Consider the following 20,216-nt stretch of genomic DNA (forward strand, 5'->3'; position numbering starts at 1 on the left):
ATATACATCAGAGTAGTGGGTAATTGCACAGTTACAATGGCTTTGCTGTCAAAATAATGCAGTAGTCAATGTGAGAAGATTATAGAGGAGAACACAAAAGCCAGCAGAAGGATGGAAAGTTTTAATCAACTGCAGCCCTGAGGGACAATGTGATGTATCTGCTCAAAACTACCAAACAAACACTTCTGAGCACAAAGAGAAACCAGAAAAGAGACGTTAAATGGGAAGACAAAAATAAGAAAGAAAGGAAGAATACATGGGCCCTGGGCATTTTAACAAATACAGCTTAAACTGGTCACTAGAGCCCTCAGCTTCTATTTGTACTAATGTTAGCCTGCCAAAACACATAATGTTTGATTTTTTTAGCCAAATCGGCCTGTCACTTATAAGAATAGTTAACCAAAAAATTAAAGATTCATGAAAATGTACTCACCCTTAGGCCATCCAAGATGTAGATGCGTTTGTTTCTTTGTCGGAACAGATTTAGAGAAATTTAGTATAACCAATGGATCCTCTTTTGTGAATGGGTGCCATCTGAATGAAAGTCCAAACAGCTGATAAAAATACAAGCAATCCACACGACCCAAGTCCATAAATTAACGTCTTGTGAATTGAAACGCTGCATGTTTGTAAGAAACAAATTCATCATTAAGGCATTTTAACTTTAAATCCTCACTTGCTAAAATACATTCATAAGCCATAATAACGCTTCCTCCAGTGAAAAAGTCCACCCCTGTTGTCCTCTCACACCCAAATTCATTGACGTATTTGGTTAGATTGTTTTTGCTTGTAAACAGTGCTTGATCTGTGCATATTACTCTCCTGATTCAAAAGAGATTCTTTTAAGAGATAAGGGGTTAGCCATTAAAGGCTGTGCAAAGTGTTGAAAGGTTCCAAAAAGTGTGCTTATAGGTCTCGTGGGACCATGATCTGACCCTGTTGGTTGGGTGGGAAAAGAAAGTACACAGATGAGAAGGAAAATGAAGAGCGAGAGAGCAGAATGAGGACAGAGCTAGACTAGATTGGATGATGTCTGAAGATAGGAGGAAGTCATTAGAGTTTGACTTTGGTGCTATAACAATTAAGCTTTGCCAAAAATAGCTCTGAATGTATTTCTGCATGCTGTGCATCACAGTCCACATTTCTGACAGCACTTGTGCCCAGTGGATGGATGTTAAGAAGATTCTTTTCTTTGTGATGACATACAGTAAAACATTTTATCAAAATCAATTCATATGATCCAGCTTGGTAATTTAAAATACAATAATGGCTGTTTCTTTCATATCAAACATAAGACTTGAGGAGATAATTAGTTTGGGCACATGATGAGAGCAGCCCTATTCTTTCGGCTGTTGTCAGAAATAAAATAATGATCTGTTCATCTGAATGACCTGAACAACAGTCTTGGTAAAATTAATTCCAGAAATCCATTATCACTTTGTCCATGTATCATCTAAAAGCGCAAATAATTGCTTCAAATCAATTTATTTTCCGTTTTCTCTTCACAGTAGGTCTTAGTGCATGGGTTTTTTCAAAGTGACGTCTCTAAAGCAAGTCAGTGCTAAGGGGCCCATGGCACATATATATTTATTATATGTATTTAATGTAGTTATATTTACTATTTATTACATACATACATACATACTATATATGTGTGTGTGTGTGTGTGTGTGTGTGTGTGTGTGTGTGCATGTTTATGTGGTTTATGAGGACACAAATTTGTATAATGACATGGGTATGACAGAGGTATTACAATATGAAGGTGGTTTATGAGGACACTGCCTATGTCCCCGTAATTCAAAAGGCTTAAAAAACATACTAAATGGTGTTTTTTTGAAAATCTAAAAATGCACAAAGTCTCCTGTGAGGGCTAAGTTTAGGTGTAGGGTTGGTGTAGGGCAATAGCACACACAGTTTGTTCAGTATAAAAACCATTACGCCTATGGAGAGTCCCCATAAACCACAAAAACCAACGTGTGTGTGTGTGTGTGTGTGTGTGTGTGTGTGTGTGTGTGTGTGTTTGTGCATTTGCACGCGTGTGTTTGTGTGTGCATGTGTGTTTTAACAGGAAGAATATTTCTCTATACTTTAATAATAATAATAATAATAATAATAATAATAATAAATAAATAAATAAAAATCCTGGGTAACAGTTTATTTTAAGGACCAATTCTCACTATTTACTAGCATGCATATTACAAGTAGCAGACTGTTTATTGGTACTTATAAAGCACATATTAATGCCTTTATTCTGTATAATTATATTTTAGATCTCTTACCTAAGCTTAACAACTACCTTACTAACTATTTATAAGCAGCAAATTAGGAGTTTATTGAGGCAAATGTCGTAGGTAATAGTGTGATCTTAAAATAAAATGTGACCAATTTTGGTCATTTACTTACCATCATGTAAAAAAAACAAAAAGGGAAAAAAAAGCCAAAAGTAGTTCATATGATGTCATTCGATTGCTTTGTGTGAATAACAGACTAAAATAACTTTTTTTTTCATAAGCACTGGTCAATGAGTGTGCTAGATGCCATATAAGAAGGCGTAAATAAACCACGCATCCATCATTGGTTTTCACATTCACTGTATCTTCGAATGGTGTATATCTGCATGTTTGAAAAAAACAAAAAAACATTTGAACACAATTTTTTTATTTTTTTTTAATGGCCATCAATTCTAGAAAGATGCCCTTGATGTTATTAGTTAAGGAATCTACCAACAGAGGCCATGCTAAACAACAAATACTTGGGCAATCAACTCTATGTGGAATTATACAGACTTTTGTTGTTCACTGCTAATTACTGGTGTCTTTACCTCATTTGAGTGTACTTTTTTATTTTATTTTGTTGAACACTGAATAATTATCAATTATTCAATTATGTCACCAGGTGACATTAATTCGCTGACTCTTGTCTCTCCCTCTTGATTCTTATCAAGCCATGGATCTTTTTCAACACTTTTTCTTTTTCAAGTCATTACTATCTCCATCATGTTGTCCCATAATTGCAGATGTTTTCATGCTGATTTTGCTGGCCTACAAAATGAGGTATGAGCAGGTACTGTATGTACATGTGCAATCCAATATTCTTCATGCTTACGGCATATGTGCCCGATGGTGCATGTTTGAATAATTATTTGTGAGTTCCTGATCCTCACAGCTAGAACGCAAAATGATAAACCAACCAAATTTAATCCTCAAAACCTCAAAACTGAGAATGAAACCAACACTAAAGATGTTTTAATAGTATTTAATTGTAATTTTAGCAGTCAGTAAAAATCATGTGTAAAACAACAAAGTAAAAAGAAAAAAATAGCATGTCTGATACATATTATCTGCTAACATTTAATGCCACGTAAACCAGAGTCAATTTAAGTATAGATTATTAAAGTCATGGACATTTTTGAAGAAATTAAATAACATTTTCTTAGATTATATTTTTAAAAGCCCTTAATCATTTTGCAGTACTTTCAGTTACCGCACTTCTGTGTAAATGCGTAATTGGCAACACAATCTCGTGACAATTATTTGGACAAGACTGCATAATCTTAACCTTATTTTTAAAATAACTTGAATGTGCAAGACTTTCAGGATTACTGACTTCCAGTTATTTTACCTATACATAAGAAGTCTGTTATGCTGTTTTATATTGAAAATTGGTATTTGTTATCATATGTTTGTTTATCGCAATCAAAAACACTCTTTTTTGTAGTTTACCGTTTACTGCGTTTTGTTATTCTCCTAGTTCTTTACATTTAGTGTCCAATGAATCAGAAGCCTTGCACTTTCAAAGAAAATAGCTTGAGGTGGTAAGATTCAGGTGTTCACTCACTACACAATATTGCCATCTTGAATGAATTCTCATGTTGACTATGTGTGTGCTAGTGCTTTCTGCGCTCCAACGTGACCCAGATGCCTTGCTCTGGTCGCAGTACCAGTTCGCCCAGTGGCCGGAGTTCCTCCCTCTTCTGACATGCCACTATGTTAAAGTAGCGCAGAATAGAAGCCAGAATAACCTTTTCCTCCATTATAGCAAAACGCTGACCTGAATACATAAAAAACATAAAACAGTCAGTAATTATTGTTAAAAAATTTAATAAAATCTGGAAAAGTATAGAATGACACATTATATAATGTTTATGCTTTTAGGTCTCACCGATGCAGTTGCGAAGGCCGGCAGAGAAGGGAATGAAGGCATAAGGATGTCGACCAATGCAATTCTCTGGCAGGAAACGCTCAGGACGGAACTCTTCAGGGTCAGGGAAGAAGCGAGGGTCACGGTGAAGGGCATAAGTTATGATGATGACATTTGCTCCTTTAGGAACTTTATAGCCATCTATAGAAGACACGCACAAATATCACGTCAAATGATATAGATTCGTAAGGGAATAACTTACCAAAACATGAAAATTCTCTCATTATTTATTAATCTTTATGTTGTTTTAAATGTATGTGGTGTTATTATTTCAGAGGAACTTAAATAAAATAAAATGAAATGAAAAAATAAATAAAATAAAGGATATCCCACTTTTTGTTATTGCATGGAAAAAATCAAAGTAAAGATTATTTTTTTGTGTGTGCGTGTGTGTGTGTGCGCATGTGTGTATGGAAAGAAAAACACTAGAATTTGCAGTGATATTTGGGGTGAGTAAATAATAACAGAATTAAATTTGGGGGGTGATTAGCTAAATTTCTCCTATTGCAGTTCACGGAAGTAACAAGGTCATAAGGGTTCAGACCTTTTTGTTTGTAAATTATTGCTGTAACTGATGAACATAAAGTGGATGAAAACAAGGAATGAATGAATATGTGACAAGTAGACTAATATAAGGAACTCACTGATCTGTGTATCCTCACAGATTGTCCGGGCAAAAAACGGAACAGAAGGGAAGAGACGCAGAGACTCCTTTATCACACACTCCAGATAACGCAGTTTCTTCAGATCCTCTGTGTTAATTGGCCTCTCAGACTCACCTGACACACACAAACACATTGCAAAATCATTAAAATGACTTCCATACTGTTTCAGGCTCTTTTATCTCACAATGAAATAATGATTTAAATTTTTTTATGATTTATTCTTGCCGTTTAACTGCATAATATGAACCACGAGTGGGCTTAACGCACCAAAAACCTCAAATAGTTCTTGTTGCGCCTTCCTTTGGACTTCAGGATGGGAACCTAACAAGTGTATGGCCCAGTTCATGGCAGCCGCTGTCGTGTCATGACCCTGCAAAATGTAGTAAACAAATGCTTTTTAATATAATATTTCACCTCACCAAGTTATCTTGGTTTCAAATCATTTTAAAATTTCAGTGATTTGGTAAACCCATGAACAAGATGGTTTTAACTCATCTTGGATCAGTTTTATAATGTAAGTTATTTTTTAATCAAATGAATTTTAATACAGAAAAGGAGGATGATAATGACCTAGTTTGCCAAGCCTTGCCTAATAACTCACAAAACAAGCACTAATACATTAATAAAATAACAAAAATGTTACAGGACCTTCATATTTAATGGTATTCATTATATTTTTCAGAGTTATCATAGCATTGTTTTAACCTGCAAGTGCCACTACCCTGTGTTGTTTTGAGCAGTGAATTATTTTGTTCCTCTCATCATTTCAACAGTTCCTACCTCAAACATAAAGGTGTCCACTTCCTCCTGGATATCTTTGTGAGTTAAATTTTTCCCATCCTCATCTGTTGTTTTTAACAGCATGTCCAAGAAAGCCCGTCTTTTCCTCATCCCCTGATCTGATTCGCTGTCAGACTCAATGTAGGTGATGTACTCTGCCCTCTCGTTAATCACCTACATGACAGAAAGACACACAGGTGATCAGAATGCAGCCTTGACCAGACTGAATGTGGTCAGATTTTACATAAACACTCACACTCTCTGTGAAGGAGTGAAGGACTTTCAGACTACGGTTGTGCTCTCTGCCTTCACCAAAATAGTTATACACAAAATCAGGCCAGTACCAGGGCATCCTTTGGCGCCTGGTGATGATGTCACTCATTCTGTACCGATCGAAATAATAGAAATTGCAAGTATTAGTAAATTTTGTATTCATTCATTGGGAACACTTTATAATAACTTTCATTAATGAATCATTAACAAACATTATGTAATGCTTAACAGAGCATTAGTTAATACATGTATTCACAGAGGTTTGCTAATGTACAAATATATAGATCATTATTTCATGTAAATTGAAATGCTCACAAATGTCATTAAACTTTCAATTCATATGATCATGCACTTTTTAAAAAATTATTCGTTCTGCTTCTTTGATAATGTACTTTTGAATGCTTACAAATGTCATTAAACTTCAGTTCACATATTACCTGTACATAATGCTCTTTTTTACATATATAAATGTCTTGAAAATATAGCTTAATTGGTCATTTTAAGCACTTCACAAACTATTCATGTTAACATAATTATTTATTAACTCGTAATCACAGTCTATAAAGGCCATATATTCGCTCTTTATTTGTTGCATAGACTATTTTCTACTACTTCATTTGTTGCGTAAACTACTACTATTTTCACATCTTAACAAATTATTATTAATTATTTGTTCATGATTTTTGCAGTACCCAATCTAAAGTGGAAACTATTTATCGATTATAAATTATGTATTATTAATAAATTATATATTATGTTTATAAACATCTACTTATCATTAGTACCTTTATACACAGTAATCTTTATGGCAAAATACAGTGGTGTGAAAAGTGTTGGCCAGCTTCCTGATTTTTTTTTTTATTTTTGCATGTTTGTCACACTTTAATGTTTCAGATCATCAAACAAATTTAAATATTAATCAAAGATAACACAAGTAAACACAACATGCAGTTTTTAAATGAAGTTTTGTATTATGAAGGGAAAACAAAAACCAAACCCACATGGCCCTGTGGGAAAAAGTGCTTGCCCCCTAAAGCTAATAACTGGTTGGGCCACCCTTAGCAGCAACAACTGCAATCAAGCGTTTGGCGATAACTTGCAATAAGTCTGTTACAGCGCTGTGGAGGAATTTTGGTCCACTCATCTTGGCAGAATTGTTGTAATTCAGCCACATTGGAGGGTTTTCAAGCATGAACCGCCTTTTTAAGGTCATGCCACAGCATCTCAATAGGATTCAGGTCAGGACTTTGACTAGGCCACTCCAAAGTCTTTATTTTGTTTTTCTTCAGCCATTCAGAGGTGGATATGCTGGTGTGTTTTGGATTATTGTCCTGTTGCAGAACCCAAGTTCGCTTCAACGTGAGGTCACAAACAGATGGCCGGACATTGTCCTTCAGGATTTTTTGGTAGACAGCTGAATTCATGGTTCCATTTATCACAGCAAGTCTTCCAGGTCCTGAAGCAGCAAAACAGCCCCAGACCATCACACTACCACCATATTTTACTGTTGGTATGATGTTCTTTTTCTGAAATGCTGTGTTACTTTTACGCCAGATGTAATGGGACACACACCTTCCAAAAAGTTAAACTTTAGTCTCGTCAGTCCACAGAGTATTTTCCCAAAAGTCTTGGGGATCATCAAGATGCTTTCTGGCAAAACTGAGATGAGCCTCTATGTTCTTTTTGCTCAGCAGCGGTTTTCGTCTTGGAACTCTGCCATGCAGGCCATTTTTGCCCAGTCTCTTTCTTATGGTGGATTCATGAACACTGACCCTAACTGAGGCAAGTGAGGTCTGCAGTTCTTTAGATGTTGTTGTGGGGTCCTGCAAACCCTTTTTCACACAGGGCCATGAGGGTTTGGATTTTGTTTTCCCTTCATAAAAAAACCCCTTAATTTAAAAACGGCATGTTGTGTTTACTTGTGTTATCTTTGTTTTTATTTGCCTCAACACTTATCTTAGTATATCATATATTTTGTATCATTAAATAGAACAGAATATTCCTTGAATCATACATCAACAGGAGGGAAATAAATAAATAAAATAAAATACTTAATTGATCATTTATCAAAACAATGTAATATAAACAGACTGAACCGTGTTCCCTTATAGTAATCAAATTGACCCCTGCACACTGTTGACCCTTTAAACATCTATTTAGAACTGGAATTATTTTGAAGTATTTTGAAACTTTCAGAACACTAAATATAACCATGAATCTCTAGATTGTTTTATAAACTGACAAAGTCATCCGTTGCATGGCCTTTGGAATAAAGCATGGCCAAGGAATAAAAGCTAACTCACCAAGCCGGTTAAACACACAGTTATTTGCAGAGTTTCAAACCAGTATTGATTTGTACTCTGATTCACAACCTTATACCTGTCTAGCATCCACCCTAAAAATGTCCCTTCTATTAACATTATGTAAAAAGCACTTACCTGTACACACTGCGCACATACTCAGAGTCATGGTTGCTCTGTGCATAGATCTTCTTTCCCATGGCAGTCTCTGAAATGTAACAATTCTGTTTTGAATTTTGATACTTGTCTACATCCTCAAACAAACTAGTTTGCATTGTAATCCTCACTAAAAACCAAAACCACCATAAACACAATGTCAATACACCTTAGTCAGGTTAGATGCCATATATTGAACTTTATGCGAATGAAAAACAAGACTGTGAGGAATAAATTTACAGTCTTTACAATGCCATGTGCTGTATAATGGTCCAAAATCACATAAGTTTCAAAACTCACAACTTTCAAGTTGTGTCTTGTTAAAGGTACCCGTTAAAATGTACAGAAAACTACACAAACCACAGATGATGTCAAGGGCACAGAGAGTGATGTAGTTAAAGCAGTTGAAAGGGCCTTTTCCAGCTTGTTTCTCAAGTTTCTCTATGAGCACCTCCGCCTGTTCATTCATCACCTCCAGGAACTCAGTTAGTATAGAGAAATGAAATGTTGGGGTCAACATCTTACGTCTTCGTCTCCACTTATCCCCAGTACTAACAAAAGGAAAGACAGAAGGGAATTTGGGACAGGAGTCCTTTATTTGAGTTTAGTGTTTACTGAGTTTATTTATCCTCTAATCTTCTTTATGGATGATTTGATAATCCTTTGCAAAGGGATAATTATGTGTCTGCTCTTTATTATTTAACTGAATAGAATCTGTATTGAACTGCCTCAATCAGAATACTACTGTCTTCAGTTGAGTTGCTTATCGTTGTATTGAACTTGATTTATATAAATGATGAACTTTACACAGTTATTGAACTGAACCGAATCTTTTTAGAGCTGCTTTACAAGAATGTGGATTAGTCTTGATGAAGTTGGCATCACTGGTTCAGATATTATACTACTAACTGGCCCTGCTTAATACTATGAAGTTACTTTGAAAAGATCCCTATGAATTGACATTAATTAAAATTAGCCTTTATTAAGTTAGTAAACAGTTTACCTTGTAAGTAGTCCTGTTCCCAGCCAGGGTTGCAGAAATTTGTATGCGTAGGCCTTGTCCATGTGAACAGGGTTATTTAGCACTGTCTGTAAGAGTGACATAAAAGTGAGGACTTGTAAAACTGTCTTTGTTACCACTAAGGCTGATTATACAGTCGTGGTCAGAATTATTGGCACCCTTGGTAAATATAATCAAAGAAGGCTCTGAAAATAAACCTGCATTATTAATCCTTTTGATCTTTTTTTTTTTTTTTTTTAATCACAAACATCTAACCTTTCATTGAACTAAAACAATTGAAAATGGGGGAAAATCTCATTATGAAATAAATGTTTTTTTCAAATACAAGTTGGACACAATTATTGGTACCCCTAGAAATTCTTATGAGTAAAATATCTCTGAAGTATATTCCCATTCATATTCCAAATTTTGAGCACTCCAGGGTGATTATGAACATGAAAGTATCCAGCCATGGCTTCCTGTTTCACAGAAATATAAATAGGAGGGAAAACAAAGCCCATAGCCCTTAATCATCCATCACAGTGAGAAAAACCAAAGAATATATTTCTGATGTGCAGCAAAAGATAATTGAGCTTCACAAATTAGTGAAGTGGCTTTAAGAAAAGAGCTAGAGCAGTGAAAATTCCCATTTCCACCATCAGGGAAATAATTAAGAATTTCCAATCAACAGAAAATGTTAAGAAACTGCCTGGAAGAGGACATGTGTCTATATCGTCCTAATGCACGGTGAGGAGGAGAGTTTGAGTGGCTAAAGACTCTCCAAGCACCACAGCTGGAGAACTGCAGAAAATAGTTGAGTCTCGGGGTCAGAAAACCTTAAAAAAAATTCAAACAGCACCTACATCACCACATGTTGTTTGGGAGGGTTTCAAGAAAAATCCTCCTAGCTCATTCAAAAACAAACTCCAGCATATTCAGTTATCAGACACGACTGGAACTTCCATTGGGACTGGCTTCTATGGTCAGATGAAACTAAAAAATTAGCGTTTTAGCAGCAAACTCTCAAGATGGGTTTGGTGAACACAGGGATAAAAAGTACCCCATGTTTACAATGAAATATACTGCTGTATTTTTGATGTTGTGGCCTATTTTTCTGCTGGAGGTCCTGGACATCTTGTTTACACACATGGCATCATGGATTATATCAAATACCAACAGATAAAAAAATCAACAAGTCACTGACTCATGTTTGAATCATCCAACCGGACAATCCAAACACAAACCTCAAAGACACAAAGGAACAAAGTTTCTGCTATGGCCATTCCAGTCCTCTGACCTGAACCCTGTAGAAAATGAGTGGAGTGAACTGAAGAGAAGAAGCACCATCATGAAGCTTTGAATCTGAAGGATCTGGAGAGATTCTGGATGAAGGAATGGTCTCTGATCTCTTGTCATGTGTTCTCTAACCTCATCAGGCATTATATAGAGCTGTTAAACTGGCAAATGGAGGTTTCAAAAAGTATTGAATAAAAGGGTGCCGTTAATTGTGGACAATGTGTATTAGAGAAAAACATTTATTTCATAATGATATTTCCCCCATTTTAAATTCTTATTATCCAATGAAAGGTTCGATTTTTGTGAATTTTTTTAAATAAAAGATCAAAAGAATTAACAATGCAGATTAATTTTCACAGCCTTCTTTGATCATATTTACCAAGGGTGCCAATAATTCTGACCACAACTGTAAAGTATTCATTGTATGCATGCAATGCATATAACGAAAAAAAAATTGTTAGCGACATTGTGTTACGGCAACACTAATTTCACAATATTTTCTTGTCTCACATGTGTGAGACTGTTAAAACAGATGTGTTTAAATGTTATTCCTTGCATTAAACATTTTAATTCAACTTGGCAGCAATGACTGCTGAACTGAAATGAGCTGAAATGAACTGAAATAACGGTTCCTCTGATCCAGAACTTTACTATCCCCACTAAAACTAGTATCTAATCTGCTTAAACATCCTGTTGTTGAGCTTAATTTACAATTTGCAGCATTGGACTTTAACATACTGGTCTCTTTGAATATTCTTCTAATCTTTAATGCCTTATGTATTTCTTTGTACATAGATATTATACATATAGTGTCTTTTTCTTTTATCTAACGTACAGTCATCAACTTTTGTGGTGCCACTAAAAAAGTTCACTCACTAAGGTTATCTTGATCTTCAAACATCCACTCATATTGTGTAATATACTGTCACTATAGGCCAGAGACCCTGATCATAACAAGTGAGTGTGTGCGTATTTCTGTCTACGTGCAAGTGGACAATACCTCGATAGTCTCAGCATGGTATAAGATGAGAAATGGGACAGGTCCAATCCATAATTTAAACAGAGGAGCATCCCAGAATTCTTTTGTGTAGCCAACCAACTGACAAAAGAAATCTGAAAGACAGTTTCTAACTTTTATACTTCAATGCATTTGAAGGGTTACTTTAATTCCAGTGCAAATGGAGTTGTTCACAGTAACATAAACTTTCTATGTTAAAATTTATAGAGACAGGAAATAATTGTCACATAAGAAACTATATGTTTTGATATTGTTTTAATTTAAAAAATAGAATAATTTAAAATATAATTTTTATGAACATTGACAATGCTGCATGCATGACAATGCATGCAGCGAGTTTATATGTATGTGCGAGTGTTTATAGGTAATCCGTGTATCATTCGTCCTTTCCATTTTCAATTGATAAATGAAAATCAAAAAATGAAAATCTGATTGGTTTTTTTGTTATTTGATTTTGAATCAGAAACGAAAAATGAAAATTGTCTTGTATTTCATATTTTAAAATTTCGTTTTGAATCAAAAATACAAAATTGAAAAGGGTCCACACAACAGAATCTGTTTTTAATATTTAATTTTGTGCGTCACCTGGAAATTTTTCTGCGAGCAAATAGGCGGGCTTGTGTACCCCCTGGCAGTTTTTCTGTTATTGTATTACACTATAATTGTTAATAAAGCTTAAAAAAAAAGAAAAAAAGTTAGCGACACTATGGCAGCGCTGGAGCCACACTCCACATTAATCATGGAGTTGTTCAAAACCGGTATGACACACGCTGAAATTTCCTACACACTGAAGCAGATGAATATCGTAGACTGCTCGGAAAGAAGCGTCAGAAGTTTTGTGTATCAAAACGCGCGTCTTCGACGTGTGATTTCCTATGAAACGCCATTCTTGACGGGCTTTGGAGTCACCAAAAACGCGCGTTTTTGAACGCGGTTTCAGGATTTTTTTCTTATAAACTTTGTTTAAGGATGATTCTCAACTATGTTATAAAATATATAACAAAATGATTTGATATACCATTTTGTTTTATGCAATATGTCTGTAAAAATTTCCATAAACTGGTTTTCCCATTAAACGCAGTGTATCTATACTGTATCTAATTTGCATATTAATGTGTTGCTGTTGGGACAGCATGTTGAAAAAAGAATTGTCATAATGGGAGTAATAATTGGCCAGATGTCCATAATATATAATATTTCATAAGTAAATGTATATATAATTTATTTTTCTATTCAATTGTTATGTCTCCCAAAATGCACAATAAACATACTTTTAGTCCTGGTGTCCTCTACAGTGGACATGTATGAAGTAATGTCCTGTTTCATAACAGGAAGTCATATCTGAATTTGAAAACCCATAACATTTTCCTGAGATGTTGCTTTATGACAAACAATTAGAAAATTATTCAGATTTAAATGACAATTACAAAATATAATCATATTTCCATAAGGATGTAAAATGTTTCACTAAATTAAATTGAGCCATATTTAAAGACCTAGGAGAGGGAGTGGTCCTGGTGAAACTACCAATCATTTAGTATCTATGTAAAGCCCTGAATGTGCTCTGTACAGGTCATCCAGACTTACAACTGTGACATGTGAGGTCTCAGAGAAATTCACTGAAATAGAATGTCCACTACAGAGGCAAAAACTCCATAGCTGGGTCTCAGGAGGATATTGTGCATTTTGGGAGACATAATTGAATAGAAAAATAAATTATATATATACATTTTCTTATGAAATATTATATATTGTTATGAACATCTGGCCAATTATTACTCCCATTATGACAATTCTTTTTTCAACATGCTGTCCCAACAGCAACACATTAATATGCAAATTAGATACAGTATAGATACACTGTGTTTAATGGGTAAACCAGTTTATGGACATTTTTACAGACATATTGCATAAAACAAAATGGTATATCAAATCATTTTGTTATATATTTTATAACATAGTTGAGAATCATCCTTAAAGTTTAGAAGAAAAAAAATCCTGAAACCGCGTTCAAAAACGCGCGTTTTTGGTGACTCCAAAGCGCATCAAGAACGCGCGTTTCATAGGAAATCACACGTCGAAGACGCGCGTTTTGATACACAAAACTTCTGACGCTTCTTTCCGAACAGTCTACGATATTCATCTGCTTCAGTGTGTAGGAAATTTCAGCGTGTGTCATACCGGTTTTGAACAACTCCATGATTAATGTGGAGTGTGGCTCCAGCGCTGCCATAGTGTCGCTAACTTTTTTTCTTTTTTTTAAGCTTTATTAACAATTATAGTGTAATACAATAACAGAAAAACTGCCAGGGGGTACACAAGCCCGCCTATTTGCTCGCAGAAAAATTTCCGGGTGACGCACAACCCAGCAATTAAATATTAAAAACAGATTCTGTTGTGTGGACCCTTTTCAATTTTGTATTTTTGATCCAAAACGAAATTTTAAAATATGAAATACAAGACAATTTTCATTTTTCGTTTCTGATTCAAAATCAAATAACAAAAAAAACAATCAGATTTTAATTTTTTGATTTTCATTTATCAATTGAAAATGGAAAGGACGAATGATACACGGATTATAGGTGTATATGCATGGATCTATTTATATGTATATGCGAGTGTTTAGGTGTGTCTGCATGCAGCGAGTTTATGTGCGTGTGTTGTTGTGGATGTATATGCATGGATCGTGTTTGTATGTATTAGCAAGTGTCTATAGGTGTATGCATGCGTCAAGTTTATATACGCAAGTTATTCACAAGTGTATATGCATTCATTACTAACATAATATGTATTGGTATGGATTTAATATTAGTGTGCACGTGTATTTCATATATATATTATGAACATCCAATTCCAATAGTATACATGTCTATGTGAGTAGGTGTATATGCACGTGTGTTTGTGTATTGATAAGCAAAGTTTTATTTAAATCCTATGTGGTGCCTCATACTCCTCTCACCTCCCGCGTTTGATTTAAACTGCAGCGCGTCTCCGATGAACGGATATGTGTTTCCAATGCCCGGGACGGGCTTCAGCTCTTTCCAGTTGTGCAGGTAGTTTTTCAGCAGCTGGTAGGTGATATATGTCAATAGAATAACGCAAACCGTCGCGGCTACGAACCCAAAAGTATACATACCGACGAACGAGACCATCTTGCCACTGAGACGTACAGCGATGCGTGTGTCTCTGTGAGCTTCGCCGTGTTTCATAATGAATTTGCAACTGGACTTTGGATCATCCTGACAAGTAGCCTACCGCAAGTTCCTCAAGCACTGCTACAACCAAATGAATACTAGAGAACTGCAGAACCTCTGAAATAGGAACATGTGGCTGCTATGTTATGTTGGGAATTCGTGGAAAGACTGTATAGGCTATGCTGTTTGTGGCTCATAAGAAGCTGCATAATCTGCATCCCAAACCCATAAGAGAAAAAAACACTGGTGATTATCTGGAAAGGTCTTTTTAAAGCATTATACCTCACTTTCAACTCAGGAAGTCGCTATGTGACATATAATGAACACCCAGGTCCAGTCATGTGACAATGTGTGCATTTTTTGTTGCCATGGCAACATTTCCAAAATGGTGTCCTGTCTGGTTAGCACGTTGCACTTGTTTTTGTTACTAAAGGTATGTTTCAATCCATGCAACAATTCTAATATTTTAATAACATATCCTAGAGTACTCTTAACCTGATTTTAATACATTTCTTGAACAAATTGATATAGAACAAGTTACAAAGATATTGTGGTGACATATGTCACATCGGGCTATTAACCTTATAAAAGTAGATGGAATTTTGATGTGACGTATTTGTCACATTAAAGGGATAGTTCACCCAAAAATTTTAATTTGATGTTTATCTGCTTACCCCAAGGGCATCCAAGATGTAAGTGACTTTGTTTCTTCAGTGGAACACAAACAAAGATTTTTAACTCAAACCGTTGCAGTCTGTCAGTCATATAATGTCAGTCAATAGGACCCACGGCTTTGAGAGTCAAAAAAAACACAAAGACAAAACCAAATGAAAGCCTGCGGCTCGTGGCGATACATTGAGGTCTAAAGACATGAGACGATCGGCCTGTGCAAGAAACCGAACAGTATTTATATATTTTTTTACCTCTGATCCACCGCACGGATATCGTCACGAGCCGCAGGTAGAAAGAAAAGGTAGTCTATACTTTATGATAGTTTACATAATCATGAAAGAATGGTGTTCAGTAGGGTGAATGACATTATTTTTTAAGTGTCTATGTCCAAAAAATCCTTCTCAAGCATGAGAAAGAGCAGAAATCGCCGAGAAGTTACTTAAAGGTAGGCTTAACAGTTCTACAATGAATTATATAATTTCACTTCATTTTCCAGCTGAGGAGACAAATTTCAGGACATGGGTTAAAGTTAGCTTTTATTTAGCTATTTTGAATGGGTGTCTGAATTTAAAGGGGTCCTATTATGCTCTTTTACAAAGTCTTGATTTTGTTTTGGGGGTGTACTAGAACATGCTCTAATAATTGGGTCAACAATTTTACTTTCAAATATTTTATTAAACCAAATGAAATCCAAATTTCTATGAAATCCTTTTTTAAAGCAAAAGTGAAGTGCAACAAGCAAGTGTCCATCTCATAGTCAAAATCACTGAAATCAAAGTTCAGTATTATAGTGTAAGAATGACAACATCTCCACGTGTTCTAGTCTAATAATAATACAATAATAATCAAAAAACACTTTTTAAAGGAGTATTTACCAGAAATATTATTTACCAAAATTTATTTAGGTGAAAAATGTAAATGTGCAGTATTTCTGATTTTTTTTAAATTATTTTTTATATATTTATATATAAAATATATTTTTTTGTGGTAATAAAAATGGATTTAAGTGAACAATAGCTTTTAAAATGACTTAAAGTACATATATAATAGCAATGATGCAATAATAATTAGTTCAAATAAAGTATCAAAAGCAAGAAATCATATGGTATTATTGAACAAAACTGTTAAAATACATAATGTATTATAAACAATAGAGCTAATGTAGATTACGCATCACAACAAAGACCTGCAGGGGGCGCCGACGGCCTGATGATTATTTTTACACATTACTGTTTAATATTGATCAAGCAGCATTTAATTCAAACGTACTTAATCTTTCATATTTTGCCATTTCTTTAGGACAGAAATGCTATAGCCGCGGTAATTAAATGAATATGTGGACATCAAACTCCGTAAACTCAGAGTGAGGAGCTTTTATTTTGAAATCATGATGTATTCTCCTGTGTTTGTGTAGATTTATAAATTATTTATCTTACAAATCTGATTAAATGGCGCACGTTCCGTTCCCAGATGAAGGTAATAATAAACCCAAACTCACAACAACATGCAGAGATGAGTTTGAGTCGCTCCACATGTAAATGATAACAGTTTCTGTGTAGCTGCTGTGAGATGCACGTGTTTAACCTACACGCATGTTAATAATTAAGCATGATATACTGTGTTAGAACTGCATCGTATATAATTATTTAATTAAATCATAGCGTTGGTGAATGATTTTTAAATGGGTTTAATATATCACACAGCCTTGGAAAATAGTCTAATAATGTGTTTTATGGATTGTAGTCTGTGAAATGCGCCACTATTTTAGTATTTTGCAGATTAGTGGACGCGAACAAAATGAAGTCAACGATTTTTCATAATCGACTAGTCTCGACGAATCAGGACAGCCCTAATTTGCCTTATTACAATACCTTTCTCCCCAGCCTAACACAAAGGACTCGATTAGTTCCGGGTTTGATGATTGGTTAGCTGTCCCAGTGCGTTGTGATTAGTAAACAGCTTAGAGGTGTTTCAGTTTTGCCCCACCCCTTGCCAGAACAGGAAGTTCATCAATATTGCCATATCAGTTCAGACCCCGAGAATATTGAACAAGAGGATCCTGCAGAACCTTTGCACGCACGGATATTGCAAGACATATTAAAGTGGTAATGTTATTGTTGTTGTTTTTGGCTAAATCAGGGGGCTGTTCCATAAAAGACGCTAAGAAAAGCGGGGATTAAAGTCCAAAACCTGACTTGAACTAACCTAACAAATCAATCGGGACTAAAGCGGTTCCATAAACGACAATTCAAGTTCACGCAATCTGACTAATGCTATCCAGGTTCAGTAAGTCAGGATAATGTGACGTACACGCTTATTCTGAAGCAGCCCTTAATGTCGATCATGGATCAAATCGATCCACCATAGCAAACAGCGAATATTTGTGCTGTTTAACGCATTTGAAACATTGTGTTTTCCTCAGTGCATAACTGATACGTCACAGGTATATTTTTTACATCTGTAAATGTCAGAAAGCCATGCAAATATATCCATTTCGCTGTCAGGAGTGGGCGGGGCTTATGCGAGAGAACGAGCGCTGCAGCGCGCATGCGCGCTACACAGACAGAGCAGAATAGAATACTAGCGCAAGAATTCTGAATAAAATATACATTCTGCTAAAATATTTGTTGTTGGACATTAAATGTGACACATAGAATTTTACTACATATAAGTGTATTTTTATGATAGCAGCAACTGTTAATCACTAGCTCAAATGAGTTAAATGTGTGTTCCTCTTATCAGTTGTACTCTGATTTCTATTATAAATTTACATTTTTAATTCAGTGATTTTAACTTTTGATTGTGTTTTTATGCTTTAATGCTTTAAAGAGCCATTTTAGATTGTAATGTTTTAATGTTCTAATAACCATAAAAGGTACAGCTGTCATAAATTCAGAGAGAAAAGCTGCATGGCTAGAAACTTCTGATCAACTTCTGATTTAACTATGTTAAAATGTCATTCGCCTACATTTTGGGCACAATACATTAAATACAGTTGGTTGTAGCCTATTTTTTATTTATTTGATTATTTAAGGTGTATTTTCTGTATACTTTTATTTTTGGACCGATAATAAATTCAACTGACTGTATGTGAGAGAGTCAGTGGTAATATCGATGCGTTCCTATTGGTCAGAGTTAGAGGAGCTCAGCTTAGCCTGACAGTTAGCCTGCTCTGGACCAGGTTAGTTTGCCAGCATAAGTTGCCGGGGTAACTGAGTTTGAACTTTTTAAAGTTTGATTTATGAAACCGAATCTACCAAAAATAAACCTGACTAACCGAAATAAGCCTGGCTTATACTCTAATCTTGGTTTATGGAACAGCCCCCAGGTTTTAGATAGGATGTCAACAACAGCTTTAAAATAACTGCATTGACTATGTACAGATAAGTGCAACAGTAATATGTTTATTGTTCTTTAATTCTAACATTATAACATGAATTGCACTGAAACTGTTATACAGTTGAATTTATGTATACCATAGTCCCACAGACTTACACTATTTGTGGCAGCATATATATGCAAATTAATTATCAGCCAGCAGGAGGCGCTGTTATCAGACATTACATGCAAGATTAAATGAAAATTACATCCCACATTTTCTGAAAATAGTTGGATTCCATCAGAAATACAGTGATATAAAAACACCCGCACCGGGTTTCGATTTTGAAACGTGCAGTGCTCCTCAGCCCACAACCATTCAAATTTCTGTAGGCGGGATTTACAATTTATGATGTCATAAATACAGGAAAACAACTTTGTAGTCCAAACGATCCGTTCTCTGTAGTTCTTGAAAAGGGATTCAAAAAAAAAAAAAAAAAAATCTCCCTTTGGAGTGGACTTTGAGATTTGTAACTTTGTAGATCTTTTTATGCCAAAACATACACTACACACTGACTAAAATTCAAAAAGTGAATAAGCATAATACCCCTTTAAGCATGCAAGCCTACATGTGGCAAAGCACGTGCAATGAAGTTAGGATAGGCTACCTACTATCACTTGTCCTCAGTCCAGCCAAAAGAAATGTGTTTCCAGGTTACAGCGATTGGAGCTGCAGTTATTCAGCTCCGCGGGAGAGGGAGGTATTGAGCGCAGTAGTCAAACAAACAGTTTAATGGTCATCATAGCTGTTTTTATTAGTGCGTTTTACTTAGGTTAACGTAGTTGCTGTACTAATACATCATGTACTTACACAATATTTTTTTATTATAAATGGTAAAATAACTAATTCATTTTGAAACTGATTATAGATCATTTAAATAAAGCTGGCGTAGGCCTACACCAAACTAGCTAAATATTTCATATTATTACCTATATTTTTATATTATATCCTGAAACAGTAATATTGTTTGTACTTACCTCTTCTGTTAGACTTAAAGTTGAGCGTGTTGCCTAGGAACGGGTAAGTTGGACTAATCCCAGGGACAGGTTTCAGTTCTCTCCATTTATACATGTAATCTTTAAGAAATTGATATGCTATGAAAGTCAGCACAAGTAGAAGCGAGACAAAAACCACCGATCCGTTCAGTTCACCAACGAGCATTTTGTTGTTTAGTTAGATCTGTCGTAGTTTTAGAGGAGCTCCTCTCCTGTTAAATGGGTACTTGAAAATATGTGATACACCCCCCTTAAACCAGGGGATGTGCTTAGATTTTCAAACACACA

The 20,216-nt window shown here is 35.2% G+C and overlaps 1 protein-coding gene across 2 annotated transcripts; it reads right to left on the reverse strand.

The window, feature by feature from the left end:
• Nucleotides 1-3,239: 3,239 nt before the first annotated feature.
• LOC306873988 (cytochrome P450 4V2-like) lies at nt 3,240-20,119 on the reverse strand. 2 transcript variants are annotated; one of them, XM_079423629.1, is made up of 11 exons: nt 19,911-20,119; nt 11,671-11,783; nt 9,378-9,463; nt 8,735-8,925; nt 8,357-8,426; nt 5,902-6,028; nt 5,646-5,819; nt 5,133-5,235; nt 4,845-4,979; nt 4,162-4,341; nt 3,240-4,050 (listed from the first exon to the last, which is right to left on the reverse strand). In XM_079423629.1, the coding sequence occupies exons 1-11, from the start codon at nt 20,092-20,094 to the stop codon at nt 3,887-3,889; spliced, it is 1,527 nt and encodes a 508-aa protein (XP_079279755.1). In that variant the 5' UTR covers nt 20,095-20,119; the 3' UTR covers nt 3,240-3,886. The 2 variants fall into 2 exon arrangements, with proteins under 2 accessions (XP_079279755.1, XP_079279754.1); XM_079423628.1 differs by lacking the exon at nt 19,911-20,119 and adding an exon at nt 14,648-15,237.
• Between the last annotated feature and the right edge of the window lie 97 nt (nt 20,120-20,216).

Source organism: Barbus barbus (genome assembly GCF_936440315.1).
Source record: "Barbus barbus genome assembly, chromosome: 8".
In the NCBI taxonomy this organism is placed as follows: Eukaryota; Metazoa; Chordata; class Actinopteri; order Cypriniformes; family Cyprinidae; genus Barbus; species Barbus barbus.

What these genes read in the sequence shown, in the direction of transcription:
- LOC306873988 (XM_079423628.1), bottom strand. Translation starts at nt 14,897, where the DNA reads ATGAAACACGGCGAAGCTCACAGAGACACACGCATCGCTGTACGTCTC. An exon ending in TGGACACCTTTATGTTTGAG is followed by an intron (nt 5,236 to 5,645) that starts GTAGGAACTGTT and finishes TACATTTTGCAG; the next exon opens with GGTCATGACACGACAGCGGC. An exon ending in AGAACTATTTGAGGTTTTTG is followed by an intron (nt 4,980 to 5,132) that starts GTGCGTTAAGCC and finishes TGTGTGTGTCAG; the next exon opens with GTGAGTCTGAGAGGCCAATT.